The sequence below is a fragment of the Elephas maximus genome, chromosome 1, assembly GCF_024166365.1.
Source record: "Elephas maximus indicus isolate mEleMax1 chromosome 1, mEleMax1 primary haplotype, whole genome shotgun sequence".
NCBI lineage: Eukaryota > Metazoa > Chordata > Mammalia > Proboscidea > Elephantidae > Elephas > Elephas maximus.
In genome coordinates, this window is record NC_064819.1 from 197,840,960 (window position 1) to 197,864,135 (window position 23,176).

At 36.5% G+C, this 23,176-nt stretch overlaps 1 protein-coding gene across 2 annotated transcripts in view; it reads left to right on the plus strand.

Annotated features, from left to right (window-relative positions):
* The window catches only part of LAMA2 (laminin subunit alpha 2), a 717,179-nt gene that overhangs the window by 504,229 nt on the left and 189,774 nt on the right, over positions 1-23,176 (plus strand). For both annotated transcript variants that reach the window (XM_049901052.1, XM_049901136.1), the window contains exons 30-31: positions 11,986-12,110; positions 20,926-21,012. In XM_049901052.1, the coding sequence (XP_049757009.1) occupies positions 11,986-12,110; positions 20,926-21,012 (212 nt within the window). The remainder of the gene's footprint in view (positions 1-11,985; positions 12,111-20,925; positions 21,013-23,176) is intronic.

Below are 23,176 nucleotides of genomic sequence, written 5' to 3' on the forward strand. Positions count from 1 at the left end.
AAATTTTTTTTCTCACAGTTTAGGAGGTTAGACGTTCAAATTCAGGGCACCAACTCAATCATTCTGGGGAGAGATCTCTTTCGGTTTCTCTAGACTCGGCATTTCTTGATTCCTCGGTGATTTTCATGTGGCATGTATCTTCCTCTCCATTTGGACTCACTTCTTTGTGCCTAATCTGCTCTTTTTATATCTCAAAAGTGAGTAGGCTTAAGATACACGCTACACTGACATGACCTCATTAACATAACAAAGAAGACCTTCTTCCCAAAATGGATTATATCCACAGGTATAGGGGTTAAGATTTACAACACATATTTTGAGGGACACAATTTAATCCATAACAGCCACTGTCTTAGTCCTCTAGTGCTGCTTAATAGGAATACCACAAGTGGATGGCTTTAACAAAGAGAAGTTTATTTCCTCACAGTAAAGTAGGCTAAAAGTCCAAATTCAGGGCTTCAGCTCCAGGGGAAGGCTTTCACTCTCTGTCCACCTTCTCATCAATCCTTCCCCAGACTAGGAGCTTCTCTGCACAGGGATTCTGGCTCCAAAGGACATGCTCTGCTCCTGGCACTGCTTTCTTGGTGATATGAGGTCCCCTTCTCTGCTCCCTTCCCTTTCCTTTTTATCTCTTATGAGAGGTAAAATGTTGTGCAAGCCACACCCCAAGGAAACTCCCTTTACATTGGATCAGGGATGTGACCTTCATAAGGATGTTACAGTCACACCATAATCCTCTTTAACATAAAATTACAATCACAAAATGGAGGACAACCACACAATACTGGGAATCATCACCCAGTCATGATTGATGCACACATTTTTGGGGGGACATAATTCAATCCATGACAGCTACCATCTCTTACCCTTCAATTCACTTCTTCTTGGTTGTTCATTTGGTTGTCAACATTTTAAATATTTTTGTTTATTGATTATTGATGCTCACATTCCTTCATTGTCATTCTCTTCCTCCTGTCTTGCTTTCTTAAACAGCTTGATATTCATGACATTCATTAATATCATTGCTTTATATAACCCTCATCTCCTTTACCACTTTCTTATTTATTTGTACTAATTTTACCCCAACTCTGGTTAAGTGCTGCTCTCTCTCTTCTCTACATCTGCATCTTCTAAGCTGAATGTGGCTTAAGAAAAACAGACAGCTACTCTGTCTAGTCTCACTTTGAATTCATGATCACTCACTTCAAATAGACCATTAGTGTTACTCTGTAATCTTACACCATTTCTCTAGCCCATTTCCTCTTCTTCATCCCTGGATGACTCTTCTGTAACTTTTGCTCACTCCTCAAACCCAAAATCTCTCCTCCCCTTTCCATCTTTACTCTCAGCTAATAGCACTGTATCTTATTTCATTGAGAAATTTTAAGCAATCAAAAGAGAACCAGCACAAGCTCCCACAACCACATGTACACCCACCTTTCTTCCTCTATGCCAGTTATGCTGACTGTTTCCATTACTTTGCATGAACTGTTTTTGTTTCTAGAATAGACTAAGTCTCCCACTTACACTCTAGATCCCACCCCTCTCTCTCATTCAAGTACACTACTCAGGCTATTGTCCCCTCCTCTCCTACATCATCACTTTTTATTTCTTCTTACACCTTAAAAGAAAAAAAAAAAAAAGACTTTTGATTCTGCTTCCTCTCTAAGTACTGCCTCATTCTTCTTCTATACAGTGAAGTGTTGTCTATACTCTGTCTATATGTTTTCTCCTTCAATTTGCTTGTGAATACTAAATTCAGGCTTTTACCTCTGCCACTATATTGAAACTAAATTTCAGCTATCAGCCTTCATCTTACTTGATTTATCAGCAGCATTTGACAGTGTGAATCATCTCATTCTTCTTGAAACTCTTTGTTCAGTATGCTTCCCAGGCCGTGGCATGATGAGGGTTTTCAAACTCAGTGGCTGCTCCTCCTCAGTCTTCTTTGCTTTGTCCTCCTTATTATCCTGACTTCTACGTAGGAGTGTTTCCAAGACTTAATCCTTGGAGAAATTTGCTTTTGTGACACAGTTGTTCTCATAGTGATCTCCCCCACTCACATGACTTTTAGTACTATGGTGAAATGGGTTCCTTTATGTGGCATTTTGCCTTGGTTATTTGGAAAAACACCTTGAGGGATTTTTCCCCTAAGTCCTGAGAAGTTACCTTTGCCCCAGTTTTCTATAGTAGAGGATTTGTTGTTTTTGTCCAGGTTGATTGACATTTCCCGGGTAAGCTGTAAACAACATGGTTTTGATACTTTTTGTCTGGTTCTGTGATTTGTGTGCACCTTACAGGGATTGGTCAATAGATTATGCAAATAAGGTGAGTTGTAGCTTATTATGCAAATAAATTGTCTATGGCCTACCAAGAATTGGTCAATTTGTGGTCCCTGCTGGGAGGGGCCATGCCTTGTAATTGACAAAAGTAGTTTTGTATATAAGCAACGAATCCCACAGAGGTTTTTCAGACAGAAAGAAGCAGGAAGAAAGATTAGAAGAAAAAAGAAGCAGAGAGAGAGGATGCAAGGAAGCTCCTAAAAGAGCTATAACACGGGTCAAGGGCTGTAACAGTAAAGTCAACAAGAGGCTTTGAAGGGGCCTAGTGGCAGAGCTGGTGGTGACAGATGGCAGGGCCACAAGGAACCTGCACTGAGGGGGCTGAGAGGAGCCTGTCCTGAGGGGGCCAAAAGGAGCCTGTCTTGAGGGGGCCAAGAGGAAGCCTGTCCTCAGGGGGCTGAGAAGAGCCCTGCACAGTCAAGAGGAGCTCAGAGAGCTGTCCTGCAGTGATTCCGATTTGTAGCCTGTTGATCCTGATCCTGAGTTGTACCATGTTCCTTAATAAGCCACTTACCAGTAAGTATGGTCCACGAGTTCTGTCTGGCCTTTGCAGTGGATTATCAAACCCAGAAAAGACTAGAGAATGCCGTGGGAGGGATTAATGATGCTAGAATTGGTAAAAAAGTTGGAGAGTGGAGTTATGTCTGACCTCTACCTCATGGGAATCAGCTTTGGGCTGATCTTGATTTGCATTATCCCCCCTGAAGTTGGATAGGTCCTGATGCTGTTACTATTTACTACCACGATTTCACAAATACCTATGCTGAGATCCTACAGTATTAGCCATTATTTTTATTATTTAATTTTAGATGTAATACTCCTGTTTTTCACATGGGGATATCAAAGTCTAAGCTAGCTGAAATAAAACTTCCTTAAGATCCCCATAGTTTGTAGAAATATTATTTTATCTCAACCACAATTTTTATTTTAAAAAGAAGATATAAAGCAAATCTCCATCATTGACCTGTCTTGCTGCCTGAAAACACCATCAGTATCTATGGTTAAACAATTAGCTCTATCTTCAGAAAATATATCAATTCATAACTATAGTCTACTGTGTTCAAGGTGTTTTATAAACCTTATCTTATTTAATGTTTTGGCTAATAGCCTAGCCAAAACAGGAATTATTAGTATCTTATTACAGCTCTAAAAATTAATGCTAAGAAAAATTGTAAGGAACATACAGAGTCTTGGCTAGAAAGTATTAGAATCAGATTTCAAATCTACTACAAAATGCTGTCTCAGACCTTGAGAGCAAGTAAACACATGCCTAGCTAGTTTAATGGGTTTGATTTTTAAGGCCCAGTTGAGTTATATTCTAGGGTACTAATAGAATATGTAAATATGATTGAGTCATATATGAAAAATATTTGAGAAATTGTGAGAATATGGAAACTCTTATAGTATGGAAAGCAGTGAAATGTCATTCCAGGTTTTATAAAACCTATAAAATGTAGGAAGCATTGATTTTGATCTCCAATAAGATTTAAAGATTGCTTATTTAACCAATATCTGTCAACTGTAGAAAAAAATAAACTATGCTTATTAGGAATTTGAATAGGCTCACTCACAATAGCTCATATCAAACTAATTGCTAGGGTTATTATATAACTACAACTGATAGCCAGATTTCCTGAATCACCAGTATATTATCAAATTCATCAGAAAGTGTAATGCATCTGTCTTGGTTATCTAGTGCTGCTATAACAGAAATACCACAAGTGGATGGCTTTAACAAAGAGAAATTTATTCTCTCACAGTCTAGTAGGCTAGAAGCCTGAATTCAGGGCATCAGCTCCAAGGGGAGACTTTCTGTCTGTGTTGGCTCTGGAAGAAGGTCCTTGTCATCAATATTCCCCAGATGAGGAGCTTCTCAGCTCAGGGACCCCAGGTCCAAAGAACCCCAGGTGCTTCTTTCTTGGTGGTATGAGGTCCCCCTGTCTTTCTGCTCACTTCTCTTTTTTATATCTCAAAAGAGATTGGCTCAAGACAAAATCCAATCTTGTAGATAGAGTCCTGCTTCATTAACATAACTGCCACTAATCCCATTTCATCAACATCATAGAGATAGGATTTACAACACACAACATGTAGGAACATCACATCGGATAATGAAATGGTGCACAGTCACACATACTGGGAATCATGGCCTAGCCAAGTTGATACACATATTTTTGGGGGACTCAGTTCAATCCATGACAGCATCCTACCTCAAATTCATCAAAGATAATAACAATGGCAACTATGTGTCCAACTCTGTGTATATACCAAGACTGGGACCGACTGCTGTAAATAGGTCATGACATTTGTCTGCACAATAAACTTATGAGGTATACAAGATTATTCCTACTTTTCCTGTTGATGAACTAATACTGAGAGAAATTAAATAATTTCTTTAAGTCATAAACCAGTAAGAATCAGAGCTATGATTCAAACCTTGCTTTGTTTAAATAGGCATTTGACAGAATGTTTCATGATATTCTCACAAACAAGGCTGAAAATATGGTCCAGATACAATCAGTTAATAAGTTTGATGAGTGTGTAACTTGTTGAACAACATGAACCAGAGTAAGACCTAGATATGTCTCTAATGATGAGACATAGGCTCTATGCCTGATCCTGTCATGTTCAAATCTTCATCCACGATTTGGAAGAGATCTACCAAACATTCAGATAACATAAACCTGGAAGTGATAGATACCCAATGCATTGGATGGTGGTCAAGAATGAAAGATATCCTGGCAGGTGGAACTATAAGCCACAATTAACAAGATAAAATGAATAGAAGAGGTTTTATATTTAGGTAGGCTCACTCTTCATTCATTCATTCACACTTTCACTCATTCATTCTGTGGCATTTGTTATTATTTCCAACACAGGCATTGTGAAATACAGTCAAAATATTTGAAAAGCACAGTTAGAGACTTAAAATCCACTGTATTTTAGGAGAAAATCTGATAAATGAAGACTGCTAAATGTTTAGCTTGAAAAAAGATGTTTAGTTTAAAAATGATTTGGTAAGCAATAGTATTATTTAAATATATGAGCACCTTCCCTGGGAAATGGGAATTAGTCTTATTTATCTAGCTTCAGAAGGCAGAGCTTGGGTCAGTGGCTGGAAATAAGAGTGAAACAAGTTTTCATTCGGCATATGGAGAAGTTAATGGCATAGTTGTACAAGATAAACATGATTGCTTTGCAAGAATTCATGCATTTAGCAATAATATCTCAAGGGAAGTGTGGAAGACATCCCTATAAAAAAAAGTTTAGGTCAAGTAACTTCTACCTTGAATGTAAGATACTGTAATATAAATGTTCTTTATTTGATTGTGGAGAAAGAATGTATACCACCAGTTTTCAAATATGCAAAAAATATATATAAATCTCATATATTCTAATCTATTATTGGAAAGATACTAGCATGTAACACTTTTCATAATATAATGAAACTTCTCATTAGGCATCCAAGATACCATTTTTTTTTTTTCTTTAAAAGTCAATTTCTATACAATTGAAAATATTATGTCCACTATTTCAAAGTAGACAGGAAAGTCATAAGAAAAGTCTATATTAAAAAATTTCCAAAAATAGCAATATGTTTTATGTGTTGTGTTTATGGGCTTAACTAAGACATTTGATTCAGTTAACTTAGTATATCAGCAGCCCTGTGAAAGATTGTATATCCAGAAAAGGCTAAAACATTTGTTTGCTCTGTGAAGAAATTATACAAGTTTATAAGAGGCAAAGTCCATATTTTTGAATCCTTGTGTTTTTAGTATTGATCAACATTATCTTTAAGTATTTTGATTCAGTTATTAATATTGCATTTATATTAGATAAAATAGTTCATTATGTAGTAGTTTTATTACAAAAGCAAAATGCTGACAATTTTTGTCCAAGATCTTGTGTATTTTTGGCACATGTTCATTTCTATAACTATATAAAAAATGTTTTAAAAACACTCCCCAGTTAACACTTACCCATCATTTGATACCTTGCCGAATGATTTGAGACTGAAATTTGTAGATAATTATTTTATCTTGGAACGATTATCTCCCATAAAGCTACTGTTAAATATGTAATGTCTATTCTATTGTGTAAATATGATGATTCCTTAGATGGTAGAATAAGGGATGATTAGGAGCCCTGGAAGGCAGAATGGTTAAATGTTTGGCTGCTAACTGAAAAGTTGGCAGTTCAAACTCAGCCAGCCACTCCACAGGGGAAAAAGCTTGGCAATCTGCGCCTGTAAAGATTACAGCCTAGGAAAAGCTATGGAGCAGTTCTACTCTATTATATAGGGACACTGTGAGTAGACTTGATGGCACACAATGAGGTACTTATATCAGTGTCAAAATATATCAGATCATCTTTCATTGCTATCCACTTTTCTGTAGTTATTAGACTTAAAACTCAGCCTATTTAATTTTAAGAAGTTGGACCAGTTTCACATACGCTGCTTAGAACTTGTGTTCATTCAGTCATTCAAAATATTGAATGTCTACAATGTTACATTCATTGTGTTGAGCTCCAAGGGAGATTTAATTCAGCCATAGGGCATCAAGAGATGTGTATCAGAGAAAAAAATAAAGCCTGTTGCTGTCGAGTCGATTCCAACTCAGAAATGAGAGTTGAAGTGAATTTGCGTTAGCCAGATTCGGTCTAGTTGCCGTGGAGTCAGTCTTGACTCATTGTGATGCCATGTGTGTTACAGTAGAACTGTGTTCCACAGGGTTTTCAATGGCTGATTTTTCAAAAGTAAATTACCAGGCTCTACTTTCAAGGAGCTCTGGTAGCACAATAGTTAAGAGCTTGGCTGCCAGCCAAAAATTTGGCAGTTCCAATCTACCAGCTGCTTGTTGGAAACCATATGGGGCAGTTCTGCTCTGTCCTGTAGGGTCACTATGAGTCAGAATCAACTCCAAGGCAATGGATTTTCTTTCAAAGCACCTCTGGGTGGACTTGAACCTCCAACCTTTTGCTTAGTAGGTGGGCATGTTAAGGGTTTGCACTGCCTTAGCCAGGTAAGAGGAAGAAAAAGCATTCCAGAACAAGGAATTTGTGTATGAAAAGTCCCAGAAATGAGAGAGAATTGCATATTCTGGGAATTTAAGACAGTCCAATATGGCTACAGCATACTGTGCTAATGAAACAGTGGCTGGAAGTAAGACTGGAGGGTTAACAGACCAGATTATGAGGGCCTTTTATGCCATGTGGTGGAGTTTGTGTTAATCCTGAGGGCAATGGGAAATGCGAGTAGGTATTTAAACAGAAGAATGGCATGGTTAGATATGTTCTATTGAATGATCACCATGGAGTTGGTGTGTGTGGAGATAGTGTGGAGATACTACTGCAAGAGAAAATTTGGAACCAGAAACTTTAAATAGGAGGCAGTTGTAATAATTCGGATAAAAGATAGTGGCCAGATAAAAATAGTAGCACTAAAGAAGTAAAAAAATAGAGTTTACTGGTTTGAAAGCTTAGGACCGTAGATTCATGGGACATCTCAGTCAATTGGCATATCATAGTCTATAAAGTTTATGTTCTACATCCCAGTTTAGTAAATAGTGTCTGGCATCTTAAAAGCTTGTGAGCAGCCATCTAAGATACAACTATTAGTCTCAACTCATCTGGAGCAAAAGAGAAAGAAGGAAACCAAAGACTCACAAAAGAAACCAGTCTATAGGACCAATTGCCTACACAAACTCTGCCCTTATCTATCAAGAGACTAGGAGAACTAGATGGTGCCTGGCTACCACTACCAACCATTCTGACTGGGGCCACAATAGATGATCCTGCATAGAATTGGAGAAAATTATAAAACAAAACTCAAAATCTTAAAAAAAAAGGCTAGACTTACTGGGCCAGCAGAGACCTGGGGAACCCCTGAGATTGTCACCCTGAGATACCCTTTAAACATTGAACTGAAACTACCCCTGGGGGTACCTTTCAACTAAATAACAGATTGGCTGATAAAATAAACAATATCACTTCTGAGCATTGTGCCTTATATATATATATATCATCTTTTGGAGACCTAGTGGTCAACATTTACCCTAAAGCAAAGATGAGAAGGTCAGGGAAGGCAGGAAAGGAAGAATAATGAAAACAGAATAACTAGAATGGAAATGAGAATGTGAAAGCAGTGTGGAAAATGTAACCAATATCACTGAAAAATATGTATAACCCCATATGTATAGAAATTGTCAAATGGGAACTTAATTTGCTGTTAACCCAACTGTTAAATGGGAGCCTAATAAGCAATGTGTGATAAATGGAGAAAATATGGAAGTTGTCAAGGATTTCAGTTTATTTGGAACCACAATCAACACCCATGGACCTAGCAGACAAGAAATCAAATGATGTATTGTTTTGGGCAAATCTGCTGCAAAAGACCTCTTTAAAGTGTTAAAAAGCAAAAATGTCACCCTGAGGCCTAAGGTGTGCCTGACCCAAACCATGGTATTTCCAATCACCTCACATGCATGTGAAAGCTGGACAATGAATAAGGAAGACTGAAGAATTGATGCCTTTGAATTATGGTGTTGGCAAAGAATATTGAATATACCATGAACCGCCAGAAGAATGAACAAATGCCCCTTAGAAACGAGGATGATGAGACTTCATCTCACATACTTTCAACATACTATCAGGAGGGACGAGTCCCTGGAGAAGGACATCATGCTCGGTAAAGTAGACAGTCAGTAGAAGGATTGACACAGTGGCTGCAACAGTGGGCTCAAACATAGCAACGATTGCATGGATGGCACAGGACCAGGCAGCATTTTGTTTTGTTGTACATGGGGCTACTGTGAGTTGGAACTAACTCAACGGCACCTAACAACAACAAATTGCTGTGTAAACTTTCACCAAAAACTCAATAAAATATTAAAAGTAATAATAAAAATGTTTTAAAGAAATAAAAAGTAATAGAATCTTGGGACATGGTGATGAAATAGATATCTGAGGTGAGAGAGGCACCTAAGTTGATAGCTTGGTTAGTTGACTAGGTGAATGATATTGATACATTACTATAGAATGTGTGGGAAGAAAAAAAGAAATGAGATCTAAGATGAAAATCAAGGACGCCAATGTAACTAAACACAAGAGAGACGTGTTCATGAAGGAGAATAAGAAAGAGTAGCCATAGAGGTATGAGAAAAAGCAACATACTGTACTATCAAAAAAAAAAAAAAAAAAAAAAACATGGGAAGAGAAGATTTCAAAGCAAGAGTAGCCAGAAATGTCAGCTGCTGTAGAAAATTCACATGACAACTGATTATTGTCAGTAAATTTTCATTAGCATCAAAAATTTTATGAATGAGCCTGGAATTACATTTCAATGGTAGAATCAGAAGACTGGGAGATGAGGAAGTAGAGACCAGAAATGTAGGCAATACTTTTGAAAAATTTTAGCAAAAACAGAATAGAAGTTGCCAAGAAACTTGAGATTCCAGAGCTTTTCTTTCTTTTTTTTTTTTTTTTTAAGATAGGAAATGCTTGCCTGACCTGGAATGGTAATGGGAATAAGCCAGCTAAGAGACACTGAAGATTCAGGAGAAAAGGAGACAGGAGGGCAAGGGGACCAGAGTAAAGAAAGAATAGATTTAGACAAAGGCCAAAACATTACCACTTTCCTGGGAAGGAAATAAATATTAATAGGATGGGATATAATGCAGGCAGGATAGTGAACGGTTTGGAACAGGGCTTTGAATTGGTTTGTTCCGGTTCGAACCTTTGCTGAGAATTTGCATTTCAACCCCAGATATACTGAATCACAATCTACAGTTTAACAAGATTCCCAGTGTTCCTTATGTGTGACAAATCTTGAGACCCAGGGCTCTACTAGTCATTCTCAGAATTGGTCCCTACCCAGCAGCATTAGCATCACCTGGGAACTTGTTAGAAATGGAAATTCTCAGCAGAGATTTGAGCCTGAAGGAACCAGTTCAAAGCCCTGCTTTGAAAAGAGGCTGAAGGAATATCTCAATGAGGGCTCTCCTTTCTCTGAAAATAGAGGGCAGTCATCTGCTGAGCATGAGGCAGAGAATGCAAAGCTTTGAGATTTGTCCCCGTCATATTGGAAAATTAGATCCATTTTACAGTGTTATAAAATGCGTTTGTAAACTACATATATATTTTCAAATATAGAACCAAAAATATAGAAAAGTCGGTGGTCTTAAATTCATTGTGAGAGTGTCATAATTTTACCCTAGATAATGGCATCAGATCTCGAAAACAATCAATAGAATTTCTAAAACAAAACAAAAAGAATAGTAAATCTCATGGCCATGTGGTGGAAGTGACTTCAATTACAGTTTATCATAAATGACAACACATACGACACCACACGCTGACCATTAGAGAACACAGGAAAAATAAATATGTACTTCTTGATTGATTGAATGAACCAAAGCCGGGCATATGGAAGGTCTCCCAAGTTCAACACAGAGCCTGCAGGTGGCTCTGTGGCTCCAGCTCAGTTGATCAGATCAGTTCACTAATATATATGTATCTATTTTGTTACTGGCTTTTTTGCTTTTCAACTTGTATTTTGATATTAAAAAAAAAAAACCAGTGCCGTCGAGCTTAGAAGTAAATCACACTCTGATGTCTCCAAATCCATTCTTATAAAATCAAGCTAAAGTATAACTCCAAATTCCCTCTGTTCCTTCCTTTTTCTCAACACCTAAAGCCAAGGATCAATTTTCCACTAAGTAATAATCCAGTATTTTTTCCTTGCTGCCCTGTTTCTTATTGATCATTTTTTTTTTCCTAAAGTGGAATTTTTCCTAAATAGGAAGATGCTATTTTATCTTTTCTCCCTCCACTGGCTTCCTCTCAGTGACTGTGTCCGTGCCTTGCATGCAGTACCTCATAAGCCCTTACAGCACGAATGATTGTTGTGTTAAATATTGCTCTACTGTATAAGAATTTTAATTTCTGAACTCTTTACACACTATTCTGAAACGGTTCTCATTTCAATATGGAAATGTCTTAAAGGCATATTACCTAAGTGCCTCTTATTATGCAAGTATAAAAAATAAAATAGTGACTTGAGATTGTTAATTTCAGATTGCTTCCTTTATGTCTTTAAAGAACTACCAACCCTTAGCTAGAGATGAAAACCATTTTTAATGTGGTAACTAGGCTGACCTTTTTTTAATTTATTTTCTTACTCTTATTGCCTCTTAAAACATTTATCCTTTTCACCTTGATTTGGTTTCCACTGATGGGCAGTGAGAAACGTGCTTAGGCTCCAGTGTTTTTCTCTCTCTTTTCTAGCACCTTGCAGATCTAAAACCCGGGATGAGATGAAGCATAAATTGTCAGATGATATACAAAATTTTAGAGATTCTTGAAAATCTACCCCCCAATTTATAGTAAAAGAAGAGTTCACATGGCAATTGATGTAGGAAAAAACAGAAACTTAATGTCAGTATAGCTACAATGACACAGTATTCCTTTCTTAAGTGAAATAGCTACTTTAAAAATATATGTATCAAAAACCTAGTCCTGTGTCAATGGCAAGGTGCGTGTGTGTTCATCCACTCATACTTAGGTAACTATATGATAAATTACATTCTGTATTTTATTAAATCAAAAACGAATGTTGTCTTCCCCCTTTTTTGTTTTTTTACAGAATTGTCAGCATCACACTGGTGGTGACTTCTGTGAACGTTGTGCCCTCGGATACTACGGAATTGTCAAAGGATCACCAAATGACTGTCGGCAATGTGCTTGCCCTCTGATTTCTTCCAGCAACAAGTAAGACTGAGAAATGTAACCATATTTTTCAGTCAGTAGCACCATCTGTCTGGCACTTGGCCTGTCTAAGATTTGGCTCTTTTTTTCCATATAAACAAAGTCTCAATTTAAAGATTATTTTTAACAACATAAAAACATGACAAAAATATAAAATGCTATATGGTTAATTTTTCTTTTAAAACCCTGTCTCAAGTCATAACTTATTAATTAACATATAAACCCCAATATTTACAGGAGATTTATAAAGTAAATTATATATGTACGTATATATGCATAATTTCATAAATACACTGGTCTTGGTTTGCATGTAGTTCTGCTCCATTCTTCAGCTATGAAGGACTGTTTGGGTTCATATTATGTCCCTTTTGTGCCTGTTGCCATTGATTGTTCATGTTTAATTTAACATTGATAAAAAATTATCAAGAAAATAATTGAAAAAATAGTGCAATGAAAGCAGCGTGGATTATTGTTCAGCTGCAAAATAAAGCAGTGTCTTTCCGAATCACAGCCCCTTTTCTGTTAAAATGGTCCAAGCTTGGTACCATGGAAACACAGCCATAAGGGGAAACCAAAGCTGGAATATTTTATATCAGTGCTGTCTGAACATTCTGCATTGGTTTATGTATTGATGAAAACCCCTAGGTGTTTTCATTTACCTTTTCACTAAGCTGGCTATACTTTCTGCTAAGAGATTTATAGACTTCAATTTCTACATGATTGGGCAGTTTTTCTCTAAGAGTTTGCTTTGAAAAGTATGTATAGCAATTTTTTCAGTATTAGAATCCTGGATACCTTGCCTTCAATATAAAAGAACCAGGAAGCAATTCAGGCAAAGTGACCTTCCCACCTGGTCCTGCTCAGGTTTCTTCTTCATCTTCAGCTTTGTATACGTTCTGAAAACATTTTAGACTAAATTATCTTCCTTTTCTCTGTAAGATCCTCTTTCTGTTAGCCAGAATTACATCCTTTTAGAGGGTGTCAAATGGAAATTTTTAGGTAAGTTGGATGTTGATGAGGAAAATAGACATCATGCTAATATGCTTCCAAACACTAACTGACATGTATATGCAAAAGAAATGATATTTTTTATCTTTCCTTCCCTAATCTCCATGTGATTCCCAGGTTTAAATAAGGGAATGCTATTTATTTGTTGTTTATTGAAACATGAACTATTTGGATAAGAAAAATTCAATAATTAATTACTAAGTCCTTGTTAGGTACATGGCACTGTACTAAAATCTACAGACAATATAAAAGATAAACCTACAATTTCTTGGAGAAGCTCACTTTCAAACTAGTATCTTAAAAGAAGTCACATAAAGAGAATTCAAAGTCATAAAATACCATACTTAATTTGGGAAGATCCAAGAACATATTGGAAGACATCATAGTATTTATAATAGTTCTTAAACAGTGGTTTGAAGTGTTTTCCTTGTGAAGATATGGAAATTATATGAACAAAAGCTTAGAAAACAGAAAAAAGGCAGATTTAGGAACTAGTAAGTAATAGAGAATGAAATTCAGATGGAATTTAATAATGGCAGATGACAATGATGGGGAGTATAGAGGGTGTATTATAGAAATCCTTGAATACCAGTCTAAGAATCTACCATTTCGTTTTCTACATAATGGGGAGCCACTAAAAGTTTTTATTTAAAAAAAAAAGAAGGAAACTTTAATGTGAAAACAGCCACGCTTAAAGAAAAACTATGATGATAGAATTTAGTATAATGAATTGAAATAGGCTGTGAAGAAAAGCAAAGAGACCAGTTAGAAGCCCTTGTGTAGGCAAGAGATAATTAGAACCTGAAGGCAGGTAATGGTAACAAGGTTGGAAATAATAGGATGCATGTGAGACAAATGTTCAATACAGCTCTACAAAACTGATGACTAATTAAATGTAAGAGGCGAGGGTCAGGTAAAAGTTGAAGACTGAGGTTTTTAGCTAGATTGCCCCTAAAAACGGTGGTGCCAATAACTGAAATAAGAAAACCCAGAGAGAGAGAGCTGCTGAAGAAGAAAGACAATTTATATTTCAAAAAGGATCAAACAGATATGAAAGGCCTATATGAATGAAAATATGCAAATAGCTCCAGGAAGTGGAAATCTGAAAACTGGAGCAGCAGACAAAGGAAGACATATGTTAATAGATGAATGAAAGCTTCATAAGATTTCCCAGGGTAACATTACCCAAGAAGAGCAAATAGAAGGAAAAATAGTGCTACCAAATTTAGAAAGCAAGAAGAAAAACAAGAATCAAGATAGGAGTAGTTGGGGAGGCAAGAGAACAGAGACAATGCTGAGTCACAGATACCAAGAGAGAGAAAGGTGACAGTGAACACGCATCAAATACTACAGAAAGCTCAAGGAAGTAAATACAGTGTCAACTAAATATGATGGTCATTTGAAAATCAATACTAGCAATGACATTAGGTTGCAAGGGTGTGAGTTTACAGGTTTAAGAAATTTCTAAGAACAAAGATAAAGTATTATCTTGATTGGCTAGCACAATCAGTAAAAGTGTGTGTTTCCATTTTTGTTTTATATGATTTTATATAATCTAAGTATAATATTATGCAAAAGATGCTGTAAAAATTAAAATTCCAAAGGCTCAAATTAAAGAGGCTAGTTCAGTGGCTTTCAAATTTTATTGATCACAAAACACTTGGAAGTAATACTTTCTTTTACATCATGATTTTATATTCAGAAACTTCTATGTTTATGTATCTGAATATATGTGCATTTATAAATATGTTTTATATAATATATACTATACACTGGGTTTTGCGTTATGTATAATATAATATATAAAATACATGTAATTGTGATAAGTTCTCAGGAAATGTACTGTTATGCTATGCATCTTCACTGTTACTTTTATTCAATTTTAGTTTCTTACTTTTTAAAGAAGAATTGCAATCACAACCCACTAAAATGATTTCATGACCAACTAAAATTTGGAATATACTGGGGCAATTAACAAAGCAAGACCTATTTGTGGTGAGAAGGATTAAGATGAGAAGTGAAGAAATCAGCAAGGGCAAAGAACAGAGGCACTTCTTCCTAAGATATATAAATACGGATTCTGAGGTATAGACGGAGGAGGCTGAGATATTTCACTTCAGTGACTAATCTTTCAGTCAATGAAAAGTCAGTGGTAAGGTTTGTTGAGTAATTATCAACTGACTTTGAGGCATTAGTTCAAGCCTTCATTATCTCTTACCAGAGCAAATGTGGTAAACTTCTTTAAATCATGACAGTGCAGCATTGCTCATATACCCTCAGGGGTTTGCCACTGCCTACAAAGGAAAGGGAGTCTGACCCTGAGTGATGTAAATGATTAGCTCACTGGACTGCTAACCAAAAGGGTGGAAGTTCTAGTCCACCCAGAAACACCTCAGAAGAAAGTCCTCACCATCTACTTCTGAAAAATCAGCCATTGAAAACCCAATGGAGCACAGTTCTACTTTGACATTCATAGGATTGCCATGAGTTAGAGTCAACTCCACAGCACCTGGTAATATCAAGGAAAGGTCAGACTTTTAGCAGGGTATAAAACTCTGCAGTCTGACACTTACCTACCTTTCCAAGCTAAATGACCTCAACACTCTTCTACAGTGATGCCGAGTTTAGAGTTACTTGCACCTCTCTAGTTGTGCTCAAAAGCCTTTGCTTATGTGTTCTGAGATAATTCCTCTAAAATCCAATCTATTTTTTAAAAGGCCCAACTTAAATAGTACCTCTGCCAAAAAAATCTTCCCTTAGCCTGGCATTTTTTTGTACTTTTAGTATACTATACATTTTACCTCATAACATTATTTCAATCAAATATTCTTTCAGAAATTGAACAGTTAGTAAACATCTACTCTTCCACAAGAGTGTAATAAAAGATATGTGTCCTGTGCTATATTTGCACATTCCTGTCCCTCACACAAAATTATAAATTTCTTAAGGCTAAACATAGTATCTTATTCTTTTATTCAATAACTCTATGCCAGGCATGGTTCTTCAAGTGAACAAAACAGTCCAAGTGTCCTGCCTTCTCAGAGCTTACACTTAATAAGACAGTAAGATGGTAAACAAATAGATATATAATATCAGGCAGAGACAAGTGCAACTAAGAAAAATAAAGCAGGCCAAGTGAATTTCGAGTGACTGAGGTACCATTTTAAATAGAGTGGTGAAGGAAGATCTCCACAAACAGGGGAGGTTTGTGCAGGGACTTGAATGCAGTATGAGCTGTGTGAATATCTGGAGGTAGAGCAAGTGCAGTGGCCCAGAGACAGGTCCATGCTTGGCCCATGCTTGGTAGACAGCAAAAGGCCAGAGTGTCTGGAGCAGAGTGAGTTAGAAGGTGGGTTGCAGTATATGAGACTAGGGTAATTCCAATGGCTAATTCATATCCTGAGGACAAAATATAATAGGAAGCCATTGGAAAACTTCAATCCAGAGGTCAGATAATGGATGATGGGATCTGACTTACGTCTTAAAAGCTCACTCTGGCTGTTGTATTGAAAGTAACCTGAAGCAAGGACAGGTAGAAGCAGAGACACTAGTTCCAAGCAAGAGAGGGAGCGGTTTGGTACAGGGTAATGCAGTGATGTTTGTGAGGGCATCACCAGAGGTATTTGAAGATGGAATATATGAGGAGCGTGAGAGAAGGGAGATAAAGTTGACTCCATGTTCTTTAGAAAAGCAAAGAGAAGAATAGAGTGACCATTGACTGGAATGAGAAAACTATAGAAGGGACTTCTTGGAGGTGTATATCTGGAGCTCAGTTTTAAATCTGTTAAATTTGAAATGTTTATTAGTTACTAGAGATTTGAGTATAAAATTAGATATCCAAGCCTGGAACTCAGATCAAGAGAAGGACTAAAGATGTAAATGAATGAGTTATCCAGGAGATATGATATTTAAAGCCTTTAGGACTAAATAGGATCATTTCAGAGTGAGGCGGGAAAGGAAGGGAGTGAGAAAGGAAAGGAAGGAAGAAGGAGAGAGGAGGAGTGGAGAAGAAGGGCTGGAAGACTGAGCCATGAAGCATATTAAGAGAACAAGGGCATGAGGTAAATCCAGCAAAGAAGAATTAGGAAAATTACTACAATGGAGTGGTATCCAGGTTGCCAGTTCATCCTGTAGTGCCCACAGGGGATGACACAGAGTAATAGAATATGAAATTTTGAAAATTCTGTTGAAGGGAGTTTGGAATAAGCAATGATAGAGAAATGTAAGAGATGGTCATCAAGAGAAAAGCACAAGGATTTCTGAGTGGTCCCACACACAATATGAGGATTGAGAGCAGATGAGAGAGTTGTGAACAGAAGGCATTAACTCTGACATCAAGCAAGATGTGACTCCTACTTTTCATAAGTCCTGTTATGTGGTATGGTCCCTGGATGGCACAAATAGTTTGCGCTCAACTACTAACCTAAAGGTTGGAGGTTCAAACCCATCCAGCAGTGACATGGAAAGAAAGCCTGTCAATCTGGTTTTATAAAGATTACAGCCAAGAAAAGCTATGGAACAGTTCTACTCTGTAACACATGGGGTCGCCATGAGTCAGAATCAACTTGATGGCAATGGATTTTGTTTTTGATTTGGTCATGTGAGATAAGTAAAAACACAATTTGTCATAATATCGTAATCATAAAAATTATGACTATCGAATATTCAGGGAAAAATACTGCATTTTTGTGCAATACTTTGAGATAGATATTTTACCATAAAGGATTGTAATTCAACTATGTAAGTGCTCAAGAGTTTCATTTAATATGTCTAGAATCTGTTTCCAAGGGCTTTTATATGTATATGTGTTTTTGTGAGTGTGTGGGGGAGGTGGTGCACACACTCAGCATAAGCTTTAAAGTGAAGAGCTAAAAACTTGGCAGAATGTGTCAATTATGTCTTTCTATTTTTATGAAAGCAAAAAATAAATTTGTTACATAATGAGTTTGTGAGTAGCATTTGTTCACATATTTTGCAAAGGCTAGAGTTCATTACTCATTCATGTACTATTGATTTAATACATTAGAAGACAGCTAAAGTACCATCCTCTACCACTTGTCTGTCAGTTTGTAGTACTGTGGGGGCATGTGTGTTGCTTTGATGCTGGAAGCTATGCCATTGATACTTCAGATACTAGCAGGATCAGCCATGGTGCACAGGTTTCAGCAAAACTTCCAGACTGGGAAGAAGGACATGGCCATCGACTTGTGAAAAAAATTGGCCAGTAAAAATCTTATGGATAGCAGCGGGAATTCCAGAACACTTAATTGTGCTCATGAGAAACCCGGACATAGACCAAGAGGCAGTTGTTAGAACAGCATAAGGGAATAATGCATGATTTAAAATCAGGAAAGGGGTACATCAGGGCTGTACCCTTTCACCATACCTATTCAGTCTTTATGCTGGGCAAATAATCTGAGAAACTGGACTGTGTGAAGAAGAGTACAGCTTCAGGATTGGAGGAAGACTCATTAACAACCTGCAGCATGCATGCAGATGACACTGCTTTGCTTGCTCAAAGTGAAGAGGACTTGAAGCACTTACTGATGAAAATCAAAGACTACAGCCTTCTGTATGGATTACACCTCAACATAAAGAAAACAAAAATCCTTGCAACTGGACCAATAAGCAATATCATGATAAACAGAGAAAAAATTGAACTTGTCAAGGATTTCATTTTACTTGGATCCACAGTCGACACCTATGGAAGCAGCAGTCAAGAAATTAAACAACAGATTTCAATGGGCAAATCTACTGCAAAAAAAAAAAAAAAAAAAGACCTCTTTAAAGTGTTAAAAAGCAAAAATATTACCTTGAGGACTAAGATGCACCTGACCAAGCCAAGGCTTTTCAATCAACCCATATGCATGTGAAAGCTGAACAATGAATACGGAAGACCAAAGAAGTACTGATGCCTTTGAAATTATGGTGGGGGTGAAGAATACTGAATATACCATGGACTGCCAAAAGAAGGAATAAATCTGTACTGGAAGTTTCCAAACACACTCAGAATACTCCTTAGAAGCGAGAATGGTTAAGACTTTGTTCCATGTAGTTTGGACACGTTACCAGGAGAGACAGTCCCTGGGGAAGGACATCATGCTTGGTAAAGTAAAGGGTCCTAATGGCACCTGACCAATAGGAGTTCTAAACCAAAAAAAAAAAAAAACAGTGCCGTTGAGTCGATTCCAACTCATAGCGACACTATAGGACAGGGTAGAACTGCCCCATAGAGTTTCCAAGGAGCGCCTGGCGGATTTGAACTGTCAACCCTTTGGTTAGCAGCCATAGCACTTAACCACTACACTACCAGGGTTTCCAGCCCTGGCTTATTCACCTTATTGCTTTTTTAGCATCAGCTGATTTAGCTGGACCAGCAAAAAGAAAAATGATTTTGAAAGCATTGCAACATTTTTCAACAAATATGTTTTTTTCTTCCTAAATTCCCAGTGCACCATGCAGTTTTATCCAGTGGGAATGCAGCCCTACGTACCTTTTAGAGAAGTCTGTAGCCACCCAAAACTACATGTTAGGTATAACTTCCAAGTCTTTCTAAGTCTATATTTTGTAAAGTGAGATAATCAGAAATCCAGGAGCAAGGCAGACTTATTGTGGTCTACCAGTATTGCAGTGAAGACACAAGGCAAGTTATCTAAGATTTAATTATTGGAAAAAACATAAAATAGACAGTAAATCTTATTCCTTTTCAAGTTAGAAAGCTTTTCATCTTTCTTTGCACTAAATCACATTACTCTGTGTTTACAGTAAAATGTAGTTTGAAATCTGATGTAAATTAGAAAAGTCACTCTTTTAAGTGAGATGTTTATTCACACTTCATGTGTTGAAATGCCGGTGGCAATTTGGCTGAATTTTCAGAAAAAAATTACATAGCTTTTATGCCACACCTTTTTTTTAAGCTGGAAGAAAAAAAAATTTTTTTTTATTCTACTATCAGACAAATGTTCGTTCTAATCATTTTTTTTAATGAGCAAAAAGCAGTATGTATTTTCTAGGTGTTTAATATTTTCATGACTGTCTTATACTTATAAAAATTCCAAATTTTAAGATGTTTAGTGTAATGCACTGTGAATATCTGAAAAACAAACCAATATTTATTTACTGGTTGTAAGTATTGAAAGTATTAACTCATTTATTTTCAGATAAATCTGTACATGGGAACTTTATACACAATATCCAACATTGATATTCTACCCTTCAATAAGAATGTTTTCAATAATTATATATATGGCATTTATGACCACCTATAAGAAGTCCTAATCACCTTGATAATGGATACTAAAAAAAAGAAAAAGACTGGTGCCACTGAGTTGATTCTAACTCATGGTGACCCCATGTGTTTCAGAATAGAACTTCACTCCATAGATTTTTCTATGACTGTAATCTTACGGAAATAGATCACCCGGGAGGTCTTTTTTCATGGCACCACTGGGTGGATCTGAACTGCCAGCTTTTTAGTAGCCAAGTGCAAACTATCTGCACCACCAGGGGACCTTCTGATGATGGATGTTGTTGTTAGGAGTTGTCAAGTCGATTTCAACTCATAGTGACCCCATATACTAAGTAGAATTGTCCCATAAGGTTTTCTAGGCTGTAATCTTTATGGGAGAAGATCAATGGGTCTTTATCCTACAGAGAAACTGGATGGGTTCCAACAGCCAACCTTTTGGTTAGCAACTGAGCACTTAACAGTTGCATCACTAGGGCTCCTTTATAATGGATGGGTATACCTAATTTCATAAAGAAATAGGTTAAATTTTTTTTTACAAAAAAATTTTTTTTTCTGATTTAGTTTCAGTCCTACTTGTGTCATGGAAGGCCTTGATGATTACCGCTGCAGTGCTTGTCCACGGGGATATGAAGGCCAGTACTGTGAAAGGTACGAATGGCAATGATACACAGAGATAATGCTACATAGAACGTAATGACACATAGAGATCATAAAAGGTCTCAAGAGAAAAGTTTTCATTATTTTCATAATTTCATTATTTTCATATCTCTAGTACTTTTAATTTTTTTTTTTAGTACTTTTAATTATATGGTTTCAAAACCATTTTTCTGTATTTAGACTTTCTGCAAAGAAAGATGTTGTTTGCTTCCATCTTATGTTTAGATTTTCAATGATTCCAAATCATTTCACAATTACCTAATTTATATTTTAGTGTGTGTGTATTCTTTCTCCTCACTTATCCACTATCTCATTATTTGACATTTCACATTTACGACAAAAGTAAAAAATCTACTCTGTGACTAATTTGCACATTAATGACGTACAACCGGAAGTAACAAAAGCAGAGTTACAAGGCGAGAATAATGCTGGCTTTGATGACTACGATCGTGTGTCAACTTGACTGGGCCCTGATTCTCAGTGGTTTGACAGTTATATAATGGCATAATTTGGCAGTTATGTAATGATGTATCTTGGCAGTTATATAATGATGGATTTGACAATTATGTAATGCTATAATTTGGCTGTTATGTAATGATGTGGCACAGTGATTAAGAGCTTGGCTGCTAACCAAAATGTCGACAGTTCAAATCCACTAGCCATGCCTTTGAAACCCTATGGGGCAGTTTTACTCTGTCCTATAGGGCTACAATGAGTTGGAATTGACTCAGCAGCAATGAGCTTTATGGGTAATGATGTAGTCATCCTCTATTTTGTGATCTGATGTGGTCATCCTCCATTTTTGCATAACACTGGTTTTGCATAATGACCAGGTCTTTGGAACCTAACCATGTTGATAAGTAAGGAGAGAGTATATATATAGTATATGTGTGTGTGTATACGTATATCTGTGTATGTATATTTATATATATATTTCTATAAGAACAAATAAATTAATTTCCAAAAGCTCATCTGTAGTTACCAATAGTAAAAAGCTGGTCACATAATTCTCATTCTAATTTATTGCTAAATACTGTGCTGCAATAACTGCATGAAAGCACAAAGGCACTACACTAGTAAGTGTATACATAATTCAGAATATGAATGTTTTCAAGAATTTTAGTGCAACCCAAAAAACAAAGTATTTGTTGTTCAGTTCTCCCTTTCAATAGGCAAGCAAAATTATTTACATGCTTCCTTTCACCATATTTCTTACAAATCTGATAATACATGTATTATAGCTATTAAATTGAATAATAAATTTAATACAAATGGTAAAATAAGGAATACATTTCCACACTATCTGCTAAGGGTACAAGTAATATCTTTCTGATCCATATTTTCTGCAAATAAGCATCCTGTATATTCAAACTTATCAAAACTCACTTTAGTATTTTTATATTGCCTCTATGTAACAGAGTAACATTAATTATTAAAATTATTAATAACACATGATGATGTTGTTGTTGTTAGGTGCCATCGAGTTGTTTCCGACTCATAGCAACCCTGTGTACCACAGAACGAAACGCTGCCCAGTCCTGCGCCATCCTCTTAATCATTGTTATGCTTGAACCCGTTGTTGCAGCCACTGTGTCAATCCATCAATCATTTGCACCACCAGGGCACCTTTTCCTCTCCCTGAGAAAGGCAAAAATGCCTGAGAATTTACCCCCCTTCCTCCGGTGACCCATAGCCATGACTTCCTAGTGTGGGAATACAAAAGTCCAGCTCCTTTGCCTCAAAGCAGAACAAATTCTGAGGTGTTATTTATGATTTAGAGCTCTCCTTGGAATCAGACTGAGGCTAGTACTTTACCTGAAATCACATCCTTGCTGGATTCTTTCTTTTCCATGTCCTGCTTAACCTATTTCTTTGTGGGATTTTCCTGGGTATACTTTCTTAAATAATGAGTGTCTTTGAAAATATAAACAATATTAATTTTATCATCACCCACTTAAGGCTCTTCTTTTGATACAACCATCAATGACTATATTAATAATGGCAAAAATTAAGTAAATAATAATAAAACCCAACTTTTGTACATTCCAATTCAATCATGGTCTCTATAAGCTTTCAAAGTATATTTCCAAATAACTCTGTATGTGGGCACTCTGAACACAATATCCAATACATCCATATATATATAATATTACAT